The sequence below is a fragment of the Petromyzon marinus genome, chromosome 19 (genome assembly GCF_048934315.1).
Source record: "Petromyzon marinus isolate PM22_M1 ecotype Great Lakes invasive population chromosome 19, UKy_Petmar_22M1.pri1.0, whole genome shotgun sequence".
Lineage (NCBI taxonomy): Eukaryota > Metazoa > Chordata > Hyperoartia > Petromyzontiformes > Petromyzontidae > Petromyzon > Petromyzon marinus.
The window spans coordinates 4671875-4695569 of NC_133685.1; the positions used below are offsets into that span (position 1 = coordinate 4671875).

The 23695-nt window shown below is 41.5% G+C and overlaps 1 protein-coding gene across 3 annotated transcripts; it reads right to left on the bottom strand.

Moving 5' to 3' along the window:
• Positions 1–286: 286 nt before the first annotated feature.
• On the bottom strand, positions 287–15470 carry LOC116943750 (metabotropic glycine receptor-like). Of its 3 annotated transcripts, XR_012942204.1 has the most exons (8): positions 14602–15470; positions 13991–14059; positions 12955–13067; positions 11468–11661; positions 9679–9817; positions 8980–9085; positions 7065–7196; positions 287–6272 (listed from the first exon to the last, which is right to left on the bottom strand). XR_012942204.1 is itself a non-coding variant. In XM_032956935.2 (7 exons), exons 2-7 carry the CDS (start codon positions 14057–14059, stop codon positions 6753–6755), a joined length of 1065 nt encoding a protein of 354 aa, XP_032812826.1. In that variant the 5' UTR covers positions 14602–15470; the 3' UTR covers positions 287–6752. The 3 variants fall into 3 exon arrangements, 2 of the variants coding, with proteins under 2 accessions (XP_032812826.1, XP_075924074.1); XM_032956935.2 differs by having other exon boundaries at positions 287–7196; XM_076067959.1 differs by lacking the exons at positions 287–6272; positions 7065–7196 and having other exon boundaries at positions 7220–9085.
• Positions 15471–23695: the final 8225 nt, after the last annotated feature.

The window sequence follows — 23695 nt, forward strand, 5'->3', positions numbered from 1 at the left end:
AAAGTGTGGGCATATTTTTCCTGCTACGTTTGATTTATTTATACTGTATACACGTACGTTCAAAAGTCCACAAAGTGTTTAATTAAACGTAATTAATGTATCCTCAATTTTTCCATAATATGCACATATGTAAATCATGGTGACCTTTTTCCCCAGAAACAATGTATAAAAAATAAGAATAGGTTTTACCCTTTCTGGCAATAAAACAGGTGTTAAGAAGGTAAACAATAAAGTAATTGTTTCCCTTCTACGTGACTTTGCCGAAAGAACCAAGAATATGAATCCCTGCAGTCACGAAAGCTTTTAATCAGGTGTTAAGATGTTCAAACAACAAAAAATAGAAACCTTTTTGCAAAGAATCAAGTCTGCATTAACAAGAACGAACATTCAAACAAACTCTGATATTTGCATTGTCTTTTGAAACCGATTGGCCTACATCAGACAGCCTTCTTTAGGGCCTTGTATCACCAGTGTCAGACCAGAGAAAAGTACAAAGACAATACACGTATCAAGAGCATGTATAACTCGGGGCCGAGCAGATATATGGGACCAAGTTCAACATACATGCATGTTCAACATACATGCATGTATGTATACATGCATGTATGTTGAACTTCTTTCGTAGTGTACGTAGCCAACTGTGCTAATCGTAACCTAATGTCCTTAATTATGGACCCGTTCAATCATTTTCAATTTTTTTACATATTACGTTGGTTTGCACATTTTTACATTTAATCAAGCTATTTAACGTTGTCGATCATTGAGGATTATAATAAGCAAGTTTAATTAACGTCGATTTTTTTTTTACGGATATATTTAACAAATCAAACCTAGCAACGAATATCATGACACATTTTTAGTTTACAATTTAGAATTTTTTGTGAACAGTTTGAACACTCAGAGACCCAAGATAGATGTGTCCTTTGCATGAGAGTGACCTGAATCCTGCAAAATTACAAAGGAATACAACAAAATAAAACAATAAAATACAGAAATAAAATGTCCTGTAAGATGGCTCGGTCAAATTATTTTTAAAACATTAATCGTAAAATAAAGTGAAAGCATTAGATAGACTAAATAGAGGTTATCATTGCAGACACATTGGCAAGTGATTATTGGTTAACTTACTTTCAGATGCAGTGACTTGATTTGCTAATGCTATCATTGAACACTGTTACAAAACTATATATAGCACTGACAAATCATAATTAACATGTTTGACTTTGACCTGCACTGCAATATTTATTGGGCGTCTCTTATCTATATTCAATACTTTAAAAAAAGTTGGGGGTGCCTGGACACATACGACACCCACAATCACTGCGCCCCTGTCTTAACACACAATTCACCCTAGTCATGTGGTGCACTTGTGTGTGCTGCATGGACTCATTATCATCTTGATATATCCACTGTTGGATGGAGGCCTCTTCCAAGCCGTTGCAATCTCTCACGGCCACACAATGCAAACATCCATCTAGCACCTGCACCCGAGCTGATTTTATCACTCCATCACCTGCAGCGGTCATTCTCTTCGATGCGGTCTCTTAATTGGCTGTCATTCCATCTCCAACGTCGTGCATGGGCCGTATGTTCCTTATTCTCTTAGTGTAATTACAAGCGTGCAATGTGACTACTTGGTATGCGTGTGTGTATATATTTATATAACAGCCTGCCAGATAAATGTTAGTTTTAACTAAAGGCCACTATTTTTTACGTGACAATGAACTGGGAAATTAATCACAACGCCACCACAGAGTTTTAGTCCTATACTTTTAAGTACGGCGCATACACAGTTGGATTTATGACACACTATGATGCAATTTACAGACTTACTGGGTTTCCAATCCAATTTTTTTACGAATAAGTTACCATTGAACTGAACGTTTTCTGCAAAATTTATAGGACAGATAAAACCTACACATCCTTCCAAATAAACATTCTACTTATGTTTTGATTTAAAGCTTTCGTGGCTGCAGGGATTAATATTCTTGGTTCTTTCGGTAAAGTCACGTAGAAGGGAAACAAAACAAAATATAAAACAATAAAATTCTCACGACGTTTCGACTGCAACACAAGCAATCATCATCAGGTATGAAAACCACAGCAAGAAAATTCTGAAAAAAGTGGCGGGTTTTTTTTACGTTAGCACCACGGAGAGCGATTTGGAAGAAAGAGACCTGATGGTTCAATGAGCCACTCTGTCTACAGGAAATCTACCCATACGGATGCTTACCTGAAACCAGATTCCCACCACCATCCATCCCAGAAGAATTCCCTCATCAAGACTCTGCACCATAGAGCCCAATGCATCTCTGACCAGGAACACATTGCCAGTGATCTCAAGGACGTACACCAAGCTCTTAAGGCTAATGGTTACTCCAACTACACAATCCGCAAAGCTATCACTCCAACCATTAAGAAGGACCCTCTTGAAGAGTCATTCAAAACCATCACTTTACCCTATATTGCGGGGATCACAAAAAAGATCTCCAAAATCTTGAATAAACACAAGATCCAGGTCCGATTCAACACATTACAGAAAATCCGTGATCTGGTTCCGTCTTTAAAAGATGTGATTCCGGATATACAGTACCTTGGCATCTACAAACTAAGTTGCCTCTGTGGTAGTAGTTACATTGAAGAAACCAAACGCCATGTCTCGGACCGCATCTGTGAACACAAAGCAGACCTAAAACACGGTAGGACCAACACCTCGGCCGTGGCAGATCACTGTTATAATTCAGTAGGCTCACATGACATTGACTTCTCCAAGACAGAGGTTCTCTGCAAGCCATCTGGCTACCATGAGAGATTCGTTCATGAGGCTCTCCACATATACAAACAGACAATTTCAACCGAGAAGATGGATTCTGACTTAGCAATCATTGTAAGGATTTGATAAACCATTTCGGGTCTTAATTGATTTTTCACGCTTACGGTGGCTTTCAGACCGCATCCATTATTTTCGTCTCCCCCCTCCTCTTTTCCGAACATAGATGGACTCGTCCATCTGAATAACTGCCAAATCGTTCTCCGTGGTGCTAACGTTAAAAAAACCGCCACTTTTTTCAAAAATTGCTTGCTGTGGTTTTCACACCTGATGATGATTGCTTGTGTTGCAGTCGAAACGTCGTGAGAATTTTATATATATCTTTTTTATTGTTTTATTGTTTCCCTTCTACGTGACTTTACCGAAAGAACCAATAATATATATTCTTATGATCTATATTTGAAGTTTTCGTGACTACAGGGATCCATACTCTTTGGGAAAGAACCAAAGAGTATTCTACTTATGGTCTGGATAAAATGAATACGTCCAGGTCTTACCAGGACGAGCATGGGGGGGGGCTTAAGCTAGACTCAGGGACCCTTCCCCACATTTTTCTCTCTGGACCTTGATACGTCCATTGTGTTTTTCCAAAAAAAATGTTGGGACCTACATGTAATGAATATATTTTAGCTCAAAATAAGCTACACGTGACGAATTACTATCAATTTACATACAGTTACGATCAATCAATTATAGTTATAAAAATGCATTACTCACCATCAACCACAGAGTGCCAGTTGTGGGTGGTGAAAGAGACACAATACTAGATTCGAAGCTTTCGTGACTGCAGGAAAGAGTGAGACAATACTGTTTTGGCAACTGATCAAGTTCTATGAACACACTTTCAATTGAATGAACCGAGTTATTGCTTTTAATTATAGTTTGAAACCCAGTATACAATGCTATTTTCTTTTTAATATACTATTAACAAACAACTCCATTATAAGCACATACATAGGTATAGAACACAATACGTGATTACAATTTGCACATGTTTTGGTCATACCAACATACGTATCACCTGGCATTATCCAGACTTCATTACATTGTTGAAAATAGTGCTGTAAAACATACTTAATATGAATACACCAAAACTAAAACTTCGAGGCATATTTTGAATGCAGAATACTTCGGATCCTCTTGTTCTGTTTTATTTTGTCTTCATTATTTTCTTACACATTATGGTTAACATTTGATGCAATCTCTGGATTTCCTGACTAGATCATTCGTTTATCCTTCCCTACCCACTAGCAGCACCACGAGGGATGGCAATGGCATGGAGGTACCTTCATCCAGCAGTGGTATAGACACAGACTGATGATCAACGTGATTGCCAGACGAAGCAACACGTGTGCAATTATCTCTTTTTTCTGCCTGAAGAAACAAAGTCTCTGATGGTAACTCCGTAGCATTTTACATCACACTTATCAGACTTTTTTTTCTCACAAGGTGGTGTTAAGGCAGGTGGATCTCTGAATGTTACTGTCTTTGATGAATGACCAGATGGAGGGGAAACTCTAGCCATTGGCTCTGATGAAGACACATCCTCTGCATGTATTTGAATATTATCTTTTATGCTAACTAGGGAGATGTCCTCTATTTCCTTCTTCCCAAAATGCGTGTCCACATGTTGCCGCAGTGAAATCTCCGAACCAGTTTGTTGTGATGGGTCATTTCCAAATGCAGATTGGTTTGCCATCATTGTCTCACTCATTGATACGCCTGCATTTTCTGTCAGTGTAAGGTCAACTCCAGATGGGTAGACATCAGTGTTGTTCACTAGCTCATGTTTTCCATCAGACCCTACGGGCCATCCCAAGGGCCTCTGCTTTGATATACAGTCCGCTGTTACATCAAAACATTCCATTTTGCAGGCATGTGATAGCTTGTTTGTTAATTCTTGATCACTGTCCATTTCCCAGGCACATCTTTCATTCAGATTAGCCTCCTCCACATGGTCATGGCTACAGGGGACTTTGTTTTTTGTATCTCCTGTTTCTAATTTAATGCCAACTTTAGTTTCAGTGTGCTTCCAGTCAGGTGACTCATTTTTGTTTATTTCTGCTTGTACATTCTCTAAATTCCATGGAAATATTTCAACCATTTCCTCCAAATGTGGCTCTTGTAAATAAAATACCGTGTTTGGTAATTTCCAACTTGAACCAGCGTTTGTCGCAGTCTCTGCGCTTCTTTTTGATGCAGATGTACAATATTTTTTTAATTCCGTGTCCCGTGTTTGCAACGTGTCCAATTTTAACAGGTTATTTGTTTCTGCATCTTGAATAGGGTGTTCAGCCCCATCATGTGTATAAAATCGAGAAGCCTCCGTGGGGCCACTTGCAGGGGTTGTTTCTTCCATCTGTGCAGTAATCTCACCCCCAAATGGCTTCAAATCTCTTCTCCCAGCTGGAGATGACGAGCCACTCTGCGGCTCTGATGTGGGCCAGCTCTTACTTCCTCCAGCCTCACCAGGAGAGTTAGGTTGACCTTCAGCATTCTTTGGCCTCATGGCTTTGAATAACTTCCCTGCAAACTGGAATCCATCCAAGCTGCTCAGCTTTGTGGAACCTATGGATAGGTTAATCTTCACAGGAGTCTTTTTGCTCATTGCACTTTTAGAAGAAGGTAACTCTTGAAATTCCCAGGGACAGATCTCTTCACGGTTGCAAACTGCACGACACGAGTTCTGCTTCATTTCATAAGAGGTCACAGGTTCACAAGCGGTGCTATTTTCAAACGAATATTTGTGCTCTTTTTTCCAGCAGCGTTTGTTCAGCTTTGGCAGGCTAGATGTCTTCCACTGGTTCGAAGTGGTGCCTCTCTGTGGTCCCTCAAAGTAATTTGGTCCTACACCTCTACTCCCAATATCCATGCTTGCCTTTTTATGATCTGTCGATGCCTTTTCCTGGGCACAGTCCATTAAACTAAGGGACTTCTGCTTTATAATTGGCTTAAAATAATGACACAAAGAGGGCTCTTGTGATAAGCTGTGACTTGTAGCAGTGCGACAGACAGGAGGACTTCCCTGCAATGCACGCGATGGCACATCCTTGGGTACCGGAATAAACCAACCTGTGTTACAAATTTTGTTTTCCGATCCGGAAAACAACTTTTCCCCGTTCAGCTCTGGCAGCTCATGATTTGTGCTGACACGTGACCCTAGAAAGGAGAACCTCTTGCAAGGTTCAATCTTTTTTTTTGGAGTTTCCATGACAGGATTCTTATTTGACGTGAGTAAGGGGGCCGTGTGAATGTGAGAAGTCGCCGATGAACATCGCTCACGACCAGCGCTCTCCCGGGTGAACGAACGCGGTGTCCCATCAGCGCATCTTGTGAGACGCCGGAAAATTGTGCGGCCTCTTCGAAGGTGGCGGTTCTTGGGCGTGCTCAGTACACTCCCATTTGCCAGCGCCCTCGGTGGCTTGAGGTACTCTAGATGGGCCTGAGAATGTCACATTCGTCACAATTCCACGCACGGTGAAATGCTTTCGAATTTATCGCACATGACATATCTGTGTTGTTTGTAGCGGGTTTAACTAAATTTATCACCATTTATTGCACTACTTACACATTTGCTGAAGCATCACTTTAATTGGGAGCATGGCTTCTTGCATGGAAAATCCGAACTATGATTTTTATGTTGACTCCTTTTGCATATTTCCAGTTACCCACTTCCCATGATATGCATGTGCGGATTTAAGTATTAGAGCTTTAATGGTTAATATTGATTCTTAACCGAAGACATTAAATCAAATGTGTCAGTGATTGTGTTTTTTTTATTTTCATAATGGGTTCAAGTGATCCCTATAGCCATTCGTGTGCAGTGGGGGTAAACTCATATATCTTCCAAATTGTTCGGCCAGAGTGGAAGAGTAGGCCAATAATTAGTGGGGAGAGGTATTGTCAATGTCACATATCTGACTCAATGGGGACTGAGGTATCGGCTGATATGTGAACATCTAGAAAAAATGACCGTTACACCATCATACACAATTAGATTACTGGACAAATTTAAAGTGCAAGCTGCTTTAAGTATTAAACACCCTTTACTGTGCTCTCGAAGTAAACGAATGTACGTGAAATTGGTCTGATTTGCGAAGATCTGTAAAAAATGACGGTTATACCACACGCACAAAGCTGCACTGGTTATATGGGCAGTTAATTCCATCAAGGTGAATGTGACACTGCACTGCCGTGCACAATCGTGCATGACAAATCCAGCACAAGAGCTCACCCTCTGGACGTAGTTGACGTGAGCAGCTTTAGTTTCTACCCTTGCGATGACTGCAGAAGGTCCGACATCATTATTTCTCTCCAACTGACATGCCACTGCAGTGTCTGGTAGCAGGAGCTCCACACCAACAAACTGGCAGGTTTGAATTTCCGGGGGAGAAGGTGTTTGGGTGGGGGGGAGAATATTAGGACACAGATTCATGCAATCTTCAACAAAAATCCATTGTTATACCCGGAATAAATAATAAAAATGAGTACTTTATTGTTTAACTATAATTATGAGCATTTGTATTGTAATGTATTTTATTGCATGGCTAGCATTAGCGGCAAGTGATATCTGAACCGATCCTGCACCCTCCACCGCCCCGCATTGATCACATCACCCTGCACTTTCAAAAATGGTGAAGTATGGTCAAACAAACCCCATGGCCTTCATCCAGCAGAGGATAAGGCTGTAAATATATCATGACATTTCATTATAGACTGTCGTAGAAATATACACAGAAAATGCATAAATTTCGATTTAAAGCTTTCGTGACTGCAGGTAAATGGTTTATCAAATCCTTCCAATGATTGCTAAGCCAGAATCCATCTTCTCGGTTGAAATTGTCTCTGTGTTTGTATATGTGGATAGCCTCATGAACGAATCTCTTATGGTAGCCAGATGGCTTGCAAAGAATCTCTGTCTTGGAAAAGTCAATGTCATGCGAGCCCACTGAATTATAACAGTGGTCTGCCACGGCTGAGGTGTTGGTCGTACCGTGTTTTAGGTCTGCTTTGTTTTCACGGATGCGGTCCAAGACATGTCGTTTGGTTTCTCCAATGTAACTGCTACCACAGAGGCAACTTAGTTTGTAGACGCCAGGGTACTGTATGTCTGGAAACCCATCTTTGACAGACAGGACCAGATCACGGATTTTACGACTGTGTTGAATCGGACCTGGATCTTGTGTTTATTCAAGATTTTGGAGATCTTTTTTGTGACCCCCGCAATGTAGGGTAAGGTGATGGTTTTGAATGGCTCCTCAAGAGGGTTTTTCTTCATGGTTGGAGTGATGGCTTTGCGGATTGTATAGTCGGAGTAACCATTAGCCTTGAGAGCTTGGTGTACGTGCTTGAGTTCACTGGCAATGTGTTCCTGGTCGGAGATGCATTGGGCTCTATGGTGTAGAGTCTTGATGAGGGAATTCTTCTGGGATGGATGGTGGTGGGAATACGGTTTTAGGTAAGCATCCGTATTGGTAGCTTTCCTGTAGACAGAGTGGCTCATTGAACCATCATGTCTCTTTTTTATTTGGACGGTGGAGGGTGCAGGATCGGTTCTGATATCACTTGCCGCTAATGCTAGCCATGCAATAAAATAAATTATAATACAAATACTGAAGAATAGAAAATGCATACTACGTATTCACATCTGAATGTGTGTCAATTACTTCTTACATGTCATTGTACTTAAAAAAAATGTTTTAAAGAGCACACAAAAGCCCAACACAGCGCATTGTACACATGCATTCACTGCCAGTTTGCCTGGCAAGGTTGTTTTGCCTTTCTACATAAATATTTTAGTTTTTTATTTATATTCTCCACAACGAGTATTATTTTGAGTTACGTATCATCTAATTTTGCACAGAACTAGGACCCATATCCTAAAGAGAGGGAGGGTCCTTGCCTGTAAGATCTGTAGTTCGCATCATCGATTCAAGCAAGCCGGACTTTGCTGATAAGACACACTGCATGTCAAAATTGGTCCAGAGTTTGTTTGTCTTTATTCAATGCTTAATAAATTATGCACTACCAGAAGGCCGTGCGGCAGATTGTTTGCTTATTAAAAACGTTCATTATTAATGTGGCGAGACAGATATGTGAAGGAGACATTACGTCTTGCGGTAATTTGAGTTTCTACTCATTTGTCCAACCTTAGGGATCAGCAGGAGCCCCAAGTTGATCGTGACTGTGACGTGCTCGTAAAAGAAGGCAATTAAAATCATCCAATCTGGGTGAAGGGCGGGAGCCAACAAACGCCTGGAACAAGAAGCATATGAATGAACATTATCAGCATCACTAAGACTCTAACAAAGACCCACTTGCCTGGCTTCGACTTCCATCCCGCAGTGCACGTGGGAAGGGAGCTGAGGCATTTTTTCACACAAAATGGTTTCGTATCGTCAGATTAGTCGAGTAATATAACGGATAATCGGTAGAGTGATTGATCACTTACATTATCGCATAGCTAAGCTCTAGACTTTGTTCCTCTTGTTGCTTAATGTTACAGACCACATCAGCGAGGATGCCAGCTGAGACGGAAGTGATGTAATCAGTTCATGTGCAGGTGCTAGGTGGATTGTTACATCGCAGAATCGTGATAGGTAGTGACTTGGGGAGCCCTTCATCCAGCAGTGGATTGACCATGACCGATGGTCAATCCACTGTAGGTACATTTCTATCCTTACTTTTACAAAACTACCTGCATACCAAGTGCTCTTCAATTGCACTATAAACGCCTGGAGTAGAGCAGCTGCTCATTGTAGAGGGCAACACACATTGCATTGATTGGTTGCACAGGAACAGACGTGACAATCAAAGAGCGGCACTTGAGACTCGTGGTTTGCACTCACCAGAACATATGGAATAGGAACGAGCACGCCGCTTCATTGACAAGGGCAGCCGTGATGTTCCAGGCTTGGCATGGGGGCGACGTGGCCTTGCAGACGGTGTGGCACACACGCAAGCCCCACACCAGACAGGCGAGCTCCACTGCAGACACAGCGGGGGCATTTGCGTCATCTTATTCAGTAGATTAACCGAGGGATCTAAACGATGTAATCTTGTTGTGGTGCAGTCTTGTGGGTTATGTTAAAAATGTTGTTGTTTATTTTTGCCGCGCAAGTCGCCGTCAACAATTGCATTTGTGTGCCAGGGCGAATGGATTAGGATATCTAAAAGTTTGCACTGTAATTCATGACATTTTATATAGAGGTGTGGAAATACACGGTGGTTACAAAACATCACTATACTATGATTACACTGCATCATGATCTAATTTGTGTACCCATCTGTCAGTCCACCAGTCTAACCGTATGCTCATTGAACGCCCGTACAATTTTAAAACGTTCCTATTACATGCCAATTATTCGCTCTTGGATAATATAACAAACGAAAATAATAACGCGCAAACCATCATCAATCCACTGCTGGATGAAGGCCTCCCCACCACGCCTTGTCATTCATGGAGATTGTTTGACCATACTTTGCTCCAGTCAGTGCAGGTTGGGGGGCAGGGGTGAGATGGGGGTATCACTCACCACTGACGTCAAACCATTGCTGGGAACCGAACTCAGATCGCTGGGTTCATAGTGCAGTGCCCTAAATACCACGCCAATAATGATATCCTCACTCTTTGGTTCTTTCGGTAAAGTCACGTAGGTAAAAATAGAAAATAAAGTTAATCAAATCACGACGTTTCGGAGGCAACACAAGCTTCCGTCATCAGGTGTAACTAGCACAGCAAAATTACAGCAAAATTACTGTAATTTAGCTGTAATTTTGCTGTGTTGCCTCCGAAACGTCGTGATTTTGCTGTAACTTTGCTGTGTTGCCTCCGAAACGTCGTGATTTCATTAACTTAATTTTTTACCTACGTGACTTTACCGAAAGAACCAAAGAGCGTGGATCATTGCAGTCACGAAAACTTCAAATCTAGAATGATATCCTCGTCAACATTTATTTTCTACCTTCTTTTTTAAAATTGTAATCCTACAGACACGTGCTCAAATTAAGTTAATCACACCTGTAAACAAAGCACTTCAGATGTGAGAGTTGACGGATCACACAAATTTGTGAAACTTTCAATCTCGCTGGGTTTTGAGATGGCCATAAGGCGGCAGTAGGGCAAGTGCATTTTTATCCATCTGTGCAGAGGTTTGCGTGTTATTCTTTCGTAAGCAAGGCTTTTCTGTGGGTACTTCAATTTCCTCCCGTATGCCAAATACTTATTGATAGAACTGGCCAAGCAACCCAATTCAAGGACCACTTCTCAAAACAAGTCTCCCCGAGGCTTTCCTGGGTAAATCATTGGTGCTATTATTACTCTAAAGATTTACCTTTGTTCATAACCCTTTTCGCAAGTTTACTTAATCCCCCGCCTCTCTTCATCACTCGTCAGACAGGTTGTATGCAGTTGTGGTAAATTGCAGGCATCTTCCAAATGTCTATTCAGCATAGAAAAGTAGGCCAAACACCCTTTAAAAGTGCTCTCTCAAACTCCCTCTCGTGGAGGCCCATCTGACAGCAGTGGCATAAGTGAGCAAATGCAAGGCTGCACCTTGATCTTTTACCATATCCCCTTGACATTACTCAATAGTTTTCCCATTACCATACTATAATGTAAAATCCACCACTACTCACCACCGGATATAATGTGATTGACGAAGCCTGGCGGGCATTGCACGTTGAAGATTTGCCTGACCTCAATCGACGGGCTTTCTTTCCGTACTGATGCTGACAGCCAGAACAGTAGACTAAGCGAGGCAAGGGTTCCAAGTTCATAGCAGCCTGGCGCAGGAGTACACCATTTTTCCGTGGAATCTGCTACCACCAGCCTGTGAACACAATCAACTATGGTCAGGGTTGACAAAGAGCAACACAATCACGTGCCCCATATAACGTATGACATTGCCTTAATAGCGTTGATAGGGGAAATTAATGATGCAGATAACTTTGCTTTTATAATAACAGTTTACAATATGCTCAATGTTATTTCAAAGACAATAGCATCCTTTAATCTAATTCATTATGCACAAACGCTTTCTGGATGATGAACATAATATGTTGCACCACGTGCTGTGAATTATGCATTATGAATAAAGCATGTTTCACAATTTCATAACGTGAAAATAATGCCGAAGAGGTTTTTAAGAATTATCGTGCACAAAGTGATGGTAAATTACCTCCCTCAATTTGCTAAACTAGATTTTGGAAATAAAACTCGTACTGCTATGTCTTAGAAATGGTGACAATTTCTGAAGGGCTTCAGCCAGCAGTAGATGGACCACGGCTAATTATGATGGTGATGTCCCATCAGTAGAGGTGTTCAATCCATTTCAAAATGCACGACTTTGTTGAGAAAGACATTATTAGCATAGAGGGCCTAAGTTAAAGTTTTCAGAATCTAGCAGTGTCTGTGATGCTCAACCAAGATGACATTATTTATTGTGAAGTAACATTATTTTAAAACCAGGGCAGGACTCTGTGATATTCCAATATTAAAACAGTTATCTTTAGGTAAACAATAAAATACGTGTGTATTTTATTTACAAGCATCGCGCATTTTATGTGCTGTGAATAAAGGGCTATTACATGAAGGATTCCCTATGACATATTTTATTTTCTTTTAAGGCAGTGTTAACGATCAAGGTGTCGAGTTTTTTTATTGTTTAGTGTGCTTGTGCACCACTCCTAAATAATTTGTTTCATTTCGATATAACATTAACGAACATGAGTTGTAACGAATAAGCAATGACGCAAATGCTCTGGACCGCCACGCATGTTGCAGACAACTGTACTGTGAATGCCGAGTAGCCTAGCAGGTACTCATTTGAATCTGGGTCGATCTATACTCTCGCTGTGGTACCCGTTTATGGATGAGTAGACCTAAGTGAGACCTAAGTGAGACCCAGGGTTAGGTGTCGTCATCACTTTCCCCTCATGTTATTTCCCCATGGTCCGGAGTCGAACCCAGATTGACACGAACACTTAGGCATAACAACACAACTATCGTGCATAGTATTTGCAATACAGTACTTTGTTAATACTTGTCCTTCCACCTTCGATTAGCACGGTTGGCTACGTATGGTGCGAAAGAAGTTGAACAACCCACGCACGCATCTACACACCTGCACAGGTGGAGCACGGCAGGCCCATACAGAGCGAGGAACCCAAAAAAACGCACCCAGTGGATCAGTGCCGACCCGCACCAAGCGTTTGGCACCAGGTGCATGTATAGGACCTGCGTTTCAGCAGATGTTAACAATGAGTATTGGTTAGGCTGGTTACCGTATATCTTCGTGGGAGGTATATCAATTGTGTCTTAAAATATGCTGCTTTTGTGCAGTTATGATAGGATAGAAGGGACAAAGTGTTTGATCAAGAGTTATTTAAACACAAGCCGGTTCGAGCCTGTCCTATGGTCTAAGTTGATTCCCCCCTTCACTACAATATTTAACAAAACTGCATATAGCATGAGTGACCTGAAGCCTCGTTAGGCTTTGGCCTCCACCACCCAATCACTTTTAAAAAATAAAGTTTTGGTGTTATGCCTACCAATCTGCGCCTTAACTCATCGCGATGAGTTTTTTTTTATTTGGATAAAAGTTCATAGGTTTTATATATATATCTCATCATGGGTACCACATGGCCTTTGTGCCTTCTGGTCTAAATGGGCCCCTGACTGTGATAAAAAAAAAAACACTCAGGTGCTGTGACTCACTAACTAATGGACAAATTACATTGATTACACAATTATGGTGATATTAATTGGGTTGTCCATTATATGACATGTACAACACCTTATTATTTGGGTCTTTCGGTAAAGTCACGTAGATAGGTTCAAAGAAAATAACAAAAAACTACTACGTTTCGATCACAACACAAGCCATCGTCATCAGGACGTCGTTTTGTTATTTTTTTGTTATTTTCTTTGAACCTATTTACGTGACTTTACCGAAAGACCCAAAGAATATGAATTCCTGCAGTCACGAAAGCTTTGAGTCAAGATACAACACCTTCCTTTCTCTGTTGTATAATTCATTTTTAGACTTCAATATAAACATAGCAAGTAGACTAAAAAAAAATACTTTCGATTTTCTTGGTGTGATGTTATACAATTATATTATTTTACTGTAATAACCTAATTTCCGACGATGCACTTACCGAGAAATAAATAAAAATGGATCCCAGTAGCATTGTTTCCAGATTCATCCAACCAACGGAATTAATCATCTGAAAGTAGTAAAGTAAAGCAGCATTCATAAAATAATTATTTATGTGAATGTACAAATTGGTTACATATAAGATATAAAGCAGAAATCAAACTATAGCAATTTCATTTTCTATATATCTTTTATGATGTAAAATCAAACATTTTGAAGGGTTGCTAACAGATTAATATGAACAATCCACCACCTACATCAAAATATTTGTTTTCAACTTGCGAGTTGTTATGTTGACAACAACGCAATGTACAGGCTGTTCCAGATGTCTTGTGTATCCCAATTAATTGACCCCTAACATATTTTTTTGTATTCTTTGCATACTCATTTCTGTTTTAGATAAACTTCACTTGAAGAAAAAAATAAGTTTTAGAGGATTAAATGGGCGGTCACAAGATATCTGGATCACCCTGTGTAGCAGCTACTTTTCCTACACTGCCATTTTTTCAGCGCACTCTGCAACTCAGCTAAAAGGCTGACTCGACACCTTTTTTCCATATCGACATGCAACCATTTCGGGCGCGCGCACAACCCGAACGTTAAACGCGTTACCGCGTTGTTTCGGACACGGTAGAGAAGTCCCAGGGACACCGCGCAGAGCAGCAGGCTGGCAAACTGGAAAGCGAGCAGTGCCCTTTGCAGCACAGATGGCTGAGTAGTGTTGCATGCCTCCTCCTCCTCCTCCTCCCCTTGGGATCTTTTCCATGGGCTCTCCCGTCCTGGCGAGACAGACCTCAGCGTGAGCACAATATCATAATACCTGGCGGGTCAAGGGTGCAACCCTGCAAGTGTTTTGCCTTTTGCCACTGCTGGCAGAAGGACCCCTTCTGGAAGAAGCTCCAGAGAGCACATCCAGAACGGTAGTTTGGCGAACTCTTCCGCGCTGAGCAGACGTTTTTGTAAGAGACTGGAGTACCCGCACTTTACCCCACTGCACGCACCTGCCAGTCGACCAACTTTGGTGTTCCTATTTATACTATTCGGGTTCACTCAGGCGGGGGCATTTCAGAAACTTGCACCACGTTTCAACTGCTGCGCCAGGACATCAAATCAAACTGCGCGACCTCTGCTTTGCAAGTCCAGTGGGCGAACAATTACACCATGGCCCCATGCTTTATAACACATGGTAGTGATCACGATTAACAAGCATTTATCTCATTAAGTGTGTGTGGCGGGTTATAGTGGCTGTGATGGCCGGGGTGCCACGTGTAACATTGCTGCTCAATCTGTCAGCAGCGTGGCTATCGAGTGTACAGGCGGTGAAGCTGCACTGGGCCCATGGGCCAGATGTGCCCATACACTGCACTATGAAGAGGTGGGGGGGGGGGGGGATTGGATAGGGAGCCCCATTTCATAACCTTGCACTGAGGCCCATGCCAACCACACTACGCCACTGCAACATTCCCCAAACATTGTTTCGTTTAGCCATCTTTTTCCTTGTTTTTTTTTTGCATTTATTTTATCTTTGGATTTTGAGTATGTTTTGTGCATGTGTGGGTTGCTCTGTACAGTACCTTAAGATGCTTCTATATTTAAATGCAATATAAATGTTAATTATCATATAGATTCTGAATGAATATTTAACTTTAAAGAAAACTCACAACATTTGTCTTTAACATTGTCTTACAAAAGAAGCATGCATGTATCGTATCCTGATGTTTTCAACAATGGCCCTTCTTTAGGACAGAGAAGAGAGATCTATTCATAATAAAGGTTTTTGGGTTAGATCGCGTTTATTTATAAATATGTCGCAACCCTCCACCCGACACGGCCAATCAGCAAAAAAAGTGTCACGTTGACAAAAGACAAATAATTCACTACTTCAGCCCACCGGTGTGTTGAAGAGTTCATCCACATTTACAGTTTGAGTACGACGTTTCGCTGGTAAATACATCCAGCATCATCAAGCAATTCACCAGAATGGTAAAGCCCTCGCTTGCTCCCGGTTTTTATATAGAGCAGCAGGGTGACGTCATCACTTAACTCATATCAGGTGCATTGATTAGAGGCGGAGGGGGGGGTATTGTAATTATATAATCGATTAGTAATCAGTCATTGGTTATGATTAGTAATGAGTTGTAGATTAGTGATTCTTTAAATGTAATGTGTATTATTTAATAGTACGCTTCCAGGCCGCACTAAGCCAGTAGCTGTCAGAGCAATTAAAGTTATTCTTGTTCCTCTCAATTTCAATGGATTCTCTAATTAGTCTTTGCCAGTAATAATTCGTTTTACACACCACTGCAACATTGTCAAAATCAATTGAGTGTCCTTGTTGACAAGCATGTTCTGCCACTGCCGACAGTTGTGTTTGAGATAATTTAATATTTCTCTGATGTTCTTTTAGTCTTACGCTGATGTTACGTCCCGTCTCCCGAGTTAAGTGATGACGTCACCCTGCTGCTCTATATAAAAACCGGGAGCAAGCGAGGGCTTTACCATTCTGGCGAATTGCTTGATGATGCTGGATGTATTTACCAGCGAAACGTCGTACTCAAACTGTAAATGTGGATTAACTCTTCAACACACCGGTGGGCTGAAGTAGTGAATTATTTGTCTTTTGTCAACGTGACACTTTTTTTTGCTGATTGGCCGTGTCGGGTGGAGGGTTACGACATATTTATAAATAAACGCGATCTAACCCAAAAACCTTTATTATGAACAATATTGGTCGCGAAAGCCTACGTGTTAAACTGAAGAGAGATCTATACTACATTTAGAATTTGAGCTTGAAATGTGTGCGTGTATGTTGAACTTATTTCGCACCGTACGTAGCGAACAGTGTTAATCGAAGGTGCGGGGGAAGGACAATAAACTAAACGCAAAAACAGTTGTAAAGAAATTAGTTTTCAATCTTGGCCCGGGGGAAACTGGGAAAAAAATAGTTTTCAATATAGGCCCTGGAGAAACTGGGAACTGTTGAGTTAATTCATGTTTGATTCATTATTATTTTTACGACATCCTCAGCAGCTCTCAAGGCCAAGTAAAACATTAGTTGTATTTCACATTGCGCATGCCTCGTCAATTATCTTGTCAATTACCTTGTTGTAGAGGTTTGAAGTTGTCTCCAAGCAGATGATATGTTAAGATCGCAGGTATAAGAATACATATAATTTAATTCCAACACTGGCAGTTCTGTGGCAGGTACTTTTCTGAGACATTCAAATAATAAGGCATGACATGGATTAGAAGTAGGAACGTATTGATGAATGGATTAAAATAGATTCCTAGTCTTGAGATATGTGCACAGAATGTATGTGACTCGACATTCAGCACAATAAAAAATAAAGAACAGATGATTGCATTGGATGGCGAAGCAAAATATTTTAAAAAAATTGAAGCCCTTCTCAGTGTTGCCAACTTTGCAATTTTGTTACTGTATCCAGCGATGTTTTGGGGGGGGGTTCCAAGCATCGAAAATGTTATCAAAGCGATGAGGGACAGATTATGGATATTTAAGAGCAATTCCAGGTGTGTAATACTTGGTAAATTGTCTTGTGAGAGATGTGACTTTTTTGAGGTTCGTTTGGTAACTTTCCACTTTCGTCACTTGGCAACACTGCCTAACTTTAATCGTACAAATACCCTGCAGCGCAGAGTTTGTCGATGCAAGGCCCGCGGTCCACGAGCGCCTCCTGGTGGCCTTTAGTGCGGCCCCTGACGTGTGGCACAACATGTGAAAACACCCCCCCCCCCAACATCATCATCGTGCTGTCAAACCCCCAATGGTTTCAAATGTGTGGAGGCTCTCACACTGATGATGTCCTATCGGCAAAAATACCCCCCTCTCTGAAAATTAGTGTAGAAACACCGCTGTAGAGTAGAACCCATCTTAACGATTAATCGCTTATCAACGGGCCTTCACTGAGCCAAATGTGTAGTGTATAGTGTAGTGTATAGTAGTGTAGTGTATAGTAGTGTAGTGTATAGCAGTGTAGTGTATAGTGTAGTGTATAGCAGTGTAGTGTATAGTAGTGGTATATAGTAGTGTAGTGTATAGTAGTGGTATATAATAGTGTAGTATATAGTAGTGTAGTGTATAGTAGTGTAGTGTATAGTAGTGTATAGTGTAGTGTATATTGTAGTGTATAGTAGAACCCCTCTTAACGACCACCCCTGTGAACAACTAATCGCCTTACGACGTACCTCCACAGGGCCCAATGTGTTCGCTTACCGTGTAGATACAGTCACTATCAATTAATGCATTCAATAACCATGTTTCTTTTAATATCATGCATGTATGTCGCTAGTACATTGACGTACTAATATCCATTGTTTAAACATTATAAAGCACGTGTGTTTTGGCTGACGAGGTGGGTAACTTTCGATGGCTCCCGGTTTCGAGTGTAGGACCCCTTCGGCCGTGCCATTTCGAGCGGTCCTCCCGCGGGAAGCAATGGAACGTCGTGGATCGCTGGGCACGTGGAGGCAGAAGAAGTATGAACCCATTACCGCAGGCTCCGTCGGAGGGGAATGCAGCGCAACCCTCCTCCATGCGTGGGCTTCTTGCGAGCTCACGGCAGCCGTGGACAAGTCGCGTGTGGGGGGTGGAGGTGCAACGAGGACAGCTGGGGGTGGCGGGGGGGGGGTCCCGTGTTGGAGAAGGGAGAGAGAGAGACTGAGGTCAATGGGTCGAACATCCTGTAATGATACAAGTCTTCAAAAGGTTCGCGACAGCGGTGTGCGTTTATCGGCTTGTGGCATCGATCGTGAGCCGCTCTCTCTCTCTCTCTATTCCTTTGTCGTTGATTTGCAATGCAATACATTATTATTATTATTTTCTTGTCTCATCGTTTATTGTGAAAATTCGGTCACAGTTCCTATGATCACTGTTACATTGCTTTTATGGCTTTATTTTGGTGATTTCGAAAACGTTTTTTTTGGTTTGGCCATGTTTGTTTGTTGTAGTACGGAGTTAGACTGATGGCCTTAATCTAAGTTGTCTTGTGGTGGTTGTTGTTGTTTGACTTGCATCCCACTGGGATTTTTGCACTGAGCGTTGGTGTACGGTGCTTTTTCTGGAATATTTTGCTGTTTTTTTCCTGGATTTTCTGTTTGCACAGTCACAGTCACACAGTCACTTTAAAATGTTTTGTTGTTCATGTTTTAGTTTTTTTTTGTTGCGGTTGCACCCGATTCAAGAGCCGAATGGCTCACGGGGCTATACCAAAATAAATAAAACTGAAACTCCTCTCGGATGTGCTTCCCTCTGCCCAATGCATGTTTTGTTGAAATTAGTTGTTTGCTTATAAACTGTACGATCTAAATCTTATATATATGTTAACGTATAGCCAGACGTTGTGTCAATCCACTGGTGGGTGAATGCCTCACCACACACCATGTCAGTCACGGGTGGGGGGTGGGGCTGTGTCTGAACATCATTCACGACGACACAGATCCAGTGTGCGCTGTGAGGCAATACGGACCAGGGGCCGTCCGTAAATGACGTCACGCGATTTTGGACGATTTTTGACCACCACCCCTTTCGTCACACGGCGTCACAAAAAGATAAAATAACAAAAATCACGACGTTTCGGCCACAACACAAGCGGCCTTCATCAGGTGAAGGGACGAGACTGTCTGGAGGACAGCGCTGGAGTGAAAAAAGCCACGCTCAGATCACGACCTTTAAGCTGTGTGAGAAGAAACAAAGCGCCTTGACAAAGGAATTAGCATATAATTTAGCATTGAAATGGCTCATTGAAATAGCTAAGTTAAAGTATACACATCCGCAGAGGCACCCCTTGACAAAGGAATTAGCATAGAATTTAGCATTGAAATAGCTGAGTGATTAGCTTGTAACTGGTCACAGAAATAGCTATGTTAAAGTCAGAGCATATACATTCACCGAGGCACCTAGTACAAATCAAACAGGAGAATTTAGCGAAACACAACCACGCTCAGACCGCGGACCTTTAAACTGTGTGCGAACAAACAAGGTGTCCTGACAAAGAAATTAGCATAAAAATCGGCCAATCAAATGCTATTTTTTATGCTAATTTCTTCGTCAGGACACCTTGTTTGCTCGCACACAGTTTAAAGGTCCACGGTCTGAGCGTGGTTGTGTTTCGCTAAATTCTCCTGTTTGATTTGTACTAGGTGCCTCGGTGAATGTATATGCTCTGACTTTAACATAGCTATTTTTGTGACCAGTTACAAGCTAATCACTCAGCTATTTCAATGCTAAATTCTATGCTAATTCCTTTGTCAAGGGGTGCCTCTGCGGATGTGTATACTTTAACTTAGCTATTTCAATGAGCCATTTCAATGCTAAATTATATGCTAATTCCTTTGTCAAGGCGCTTTGTTTCTTCTCACACAGCTTAAAGGTCGTAATCTGAGCGTGGCTTTTTTCACTCCAGCGCTATCCTCCAGACAGTCTCGTCCCTTCACCTGATGAAGGCCGCTTGTGTTGTGGCCGAAACGTCGTGATTTTTGTTATTTTATTTTTTACCTACGTGACTTTACCCAATAGAACCAAAGAGTATGGATCCTAGCAGTCACGAAAGCTTTAAATCTAGAATAGTCACAAAAAGAGTCAGAACCCTCCCCCTCAAATATGACGTCACAAAGCTCTGCCCCCCCCCCCCCCAAAAATATATATTTATAAAACATGCCTCAAATCGCTTTAAACTATTGTCATTGTAGTGCGTATTTAATGTGGGGCTGCACTCTGATGTTGTAGGAGAAAACATTTATATAAAAAAAAGTCTATTTCATTAAGTAGAACGTGTTGTCTATATTTATTTAAAGGTGCGCATTTTGATGTGACGTCACATTTCTCAAACCCCGTCCCCCCTCGTCACAAATGTCTGACACCCCCCCCCCCTAGGTGCGTGACGTCATTTATGGACGGCCCCATAGTTTAGATAACAAGCGCCACTTTGAGCGTTAGCCATGACCGCGAATCCATTTCACGGGCTTTCTGGCTTGCCACCTTTTCCCACCCTTAGCAATCATTTTTTTTGTAAAGTTACCGCATTTTGATTTGTGCCTGGGAACACGTCCTGCGAATTGCGTCGCTGAATAGGCTGCGCCTAAGGACAAGGGGGGAAACTCTGTCAGCGTGAATGTTGCACAAGAGGAATGTGGTGCCTCTTTCTCTCGAGCTCTTAACAGAGCCACAAGCCCCCTTTGTATCTCGCGATCTTTACTTCTGCTCCATTTATGCTGTCTGTGCGATCTCTAATGCTGCGCATGTAAACACACACACACACAGGCGGTGCCCGTAAAAGGCCGCATAGCGATCGAAATTTAATATACGGCAAATTGTATCATACTCTCTAGACAAGAGTAACTCTATATACAACTGCCTGCAGTTTGCGGTGCTTCTGCCAAAAATGGCATGCAGTAAGAAATCTCTGGGCTGCATCTTTGCTGTATAAATTGTGTGCAGATATTTGGGGATCAGTACTCAGGAGTGTTTTTGCGACAGGTAAATTGAAAAACAGCAAATACATAAACGTTATATATACACACACACACCACCTCCTATGACCAGATCACCCGCAATGCACCTTAATATTGTCAGATCTCAAGCTAAGCAATCTGAACAGATACAGTCTGAACGGGTGACTACCATACATGCATAAGAGGTGTTTTTATAGGGTGCTGTGAGTAGCAGAGGGCAGTGCAAGAAAAAAATTGTACTGTTCGCCTATGCTCCCCGCCTTCACCAAACCCACACTGAACCCAGCTTGGTGGAGCGTGGTTCTAAAACCTCATCTAGAAGTGGATCGACAAACACCCAGTCTGGACCTAGTTCTCCCATTATGTCTCAACTCTGTCGCACAGCCCTGCTTTGCTTCATTTTAATAAGGGCTTTTGGCTGTCATCGCCAATTGTTAATGTTAAGCAATGAAATTAATTGCGTGCTGTTCTAGTAACGAATTGGCATGTTCCGTTCACGTGACAAACCTTACTAATTGGCTGGGTCGGGTGGTGGCCGGTTTAATGACACATTTCTATTTACGCGATCTAACCCAACAAACATATTATGGACAGAAATTAATGCTTATTTTTATTTCATTTACAACAATACCAACATTTTCCAATGGTATTTGAAGTTCCCTTATAATATTGTATATATTTATAATGAACAAAAAAATAGACCATTTCATTGCCAACAAATGCAGAAAATGTACAATAAAATACTAAAGCGCAGCGCCTCTTTTTTAACCTTCTTGTAATAAATCGGCTGAATTAGCGTCAGAATGAATGCACGATTCCAAGTCCACTTTAAATACACACATGTTTTCTGAAAAAGTAACGATTTATCAGAGGCTAGAATAAGATAGCCGGTCTACCCTACGGCCTATCTTCTATTGTACACTAATAACTGCTATCATCTTTACCTACCTGTGTTGAATTTAAGCGTCACACTCTTTAAAATATATATTTGCTAAATTATCCGGAATTTTTTATATTTGAAATGTTAACATTCAAAACATTCAGAAACAAACGTTCATAGGCCTAGGCTTCAAACTCAAACCAGTTAATATCCCCTAATTTTAGTGGGGGCCCATAATGTGAAGAGTATATATTTTTTTTAGGTTTGAAAATACTGATTTTCTATTTCGCATCTTTAAACACTTCCAGATTATGTATTTTTGTTCTGCCTAATTGACAAAATATCAACGTCACCACGGCTTGTCTATATATTAGACATGAAATACTGTGACAAGAGAATCAGACCATCACTCAGGCTACTTAATATCTAAACGTACTATCGCACGGCTTTAAACAAAATAATTCATGATTATTCTTATTTTGATTATTGCTATACCTGTAAGCAGTCCACGGAGTAATGCGGTGTGCCGATCTGAGCCCTCTGCTTCCACCTCCACCCACTTCTTCTACGAACAACTGCAAACCGCTGCGAATGAATATTCCGCCCAAACCATCTGAGTGCAGTATAGCATTCTTAGTTTTAAACTTCAATACCGACGAATATATTCATCACCTTCGCGTGAACAGTTTGCGTACTGCGCTCACCGCCAGACCGAGTACAAAGGCACAGAGGGAACGGGAGGTCACTGAAGACTTTAGACCTGCAATCCGATTACAGTTGATAAACCAAATAAACCTTTAATTAGTTGCCTGATTAATGAGCGTTTCCTAAATCTCCACTCCACATGCAGTGAGCCACAACAGATGTGCTATATAAATAAGTTTCACTGGAGTGAATTGGGTGCTATAAATCGTACGCATTAACACTGCAGCCTCATGTCAATCCACTGCAGCATCAACGCCTACCCACACCCATGTGTCGGTTATGGCGGTTGTTTGACCATACTTCACCATGCTGGTCGGTATGTGTTGCTGAAGGATGGTGTGGCAGGACCGGGTCAGACAGATCAACCACTCCGCTACTGATGTTAGCCGTAGAGGGGAATCAATCTCAGGTCGTCAGTTCCATAGTGCAAGTTTGGTTACCATTTTACGGCCACTTCTCCCTAGGTGACATCGACAGTAATATGGTTGACGTCTGTTATGGGTTGATATACTTGTCAACCCATACGGTTTAGCCGTATTCTTGTGCAGGGAAATTGAGTTTTTAGGTCCATGCAGCGTACAGCCGTTTCAATCCGGGCAAAAAAAATGTTTTTGTCTATTTTTCTTTGTGTTTCTACCTTGCGATGGGACT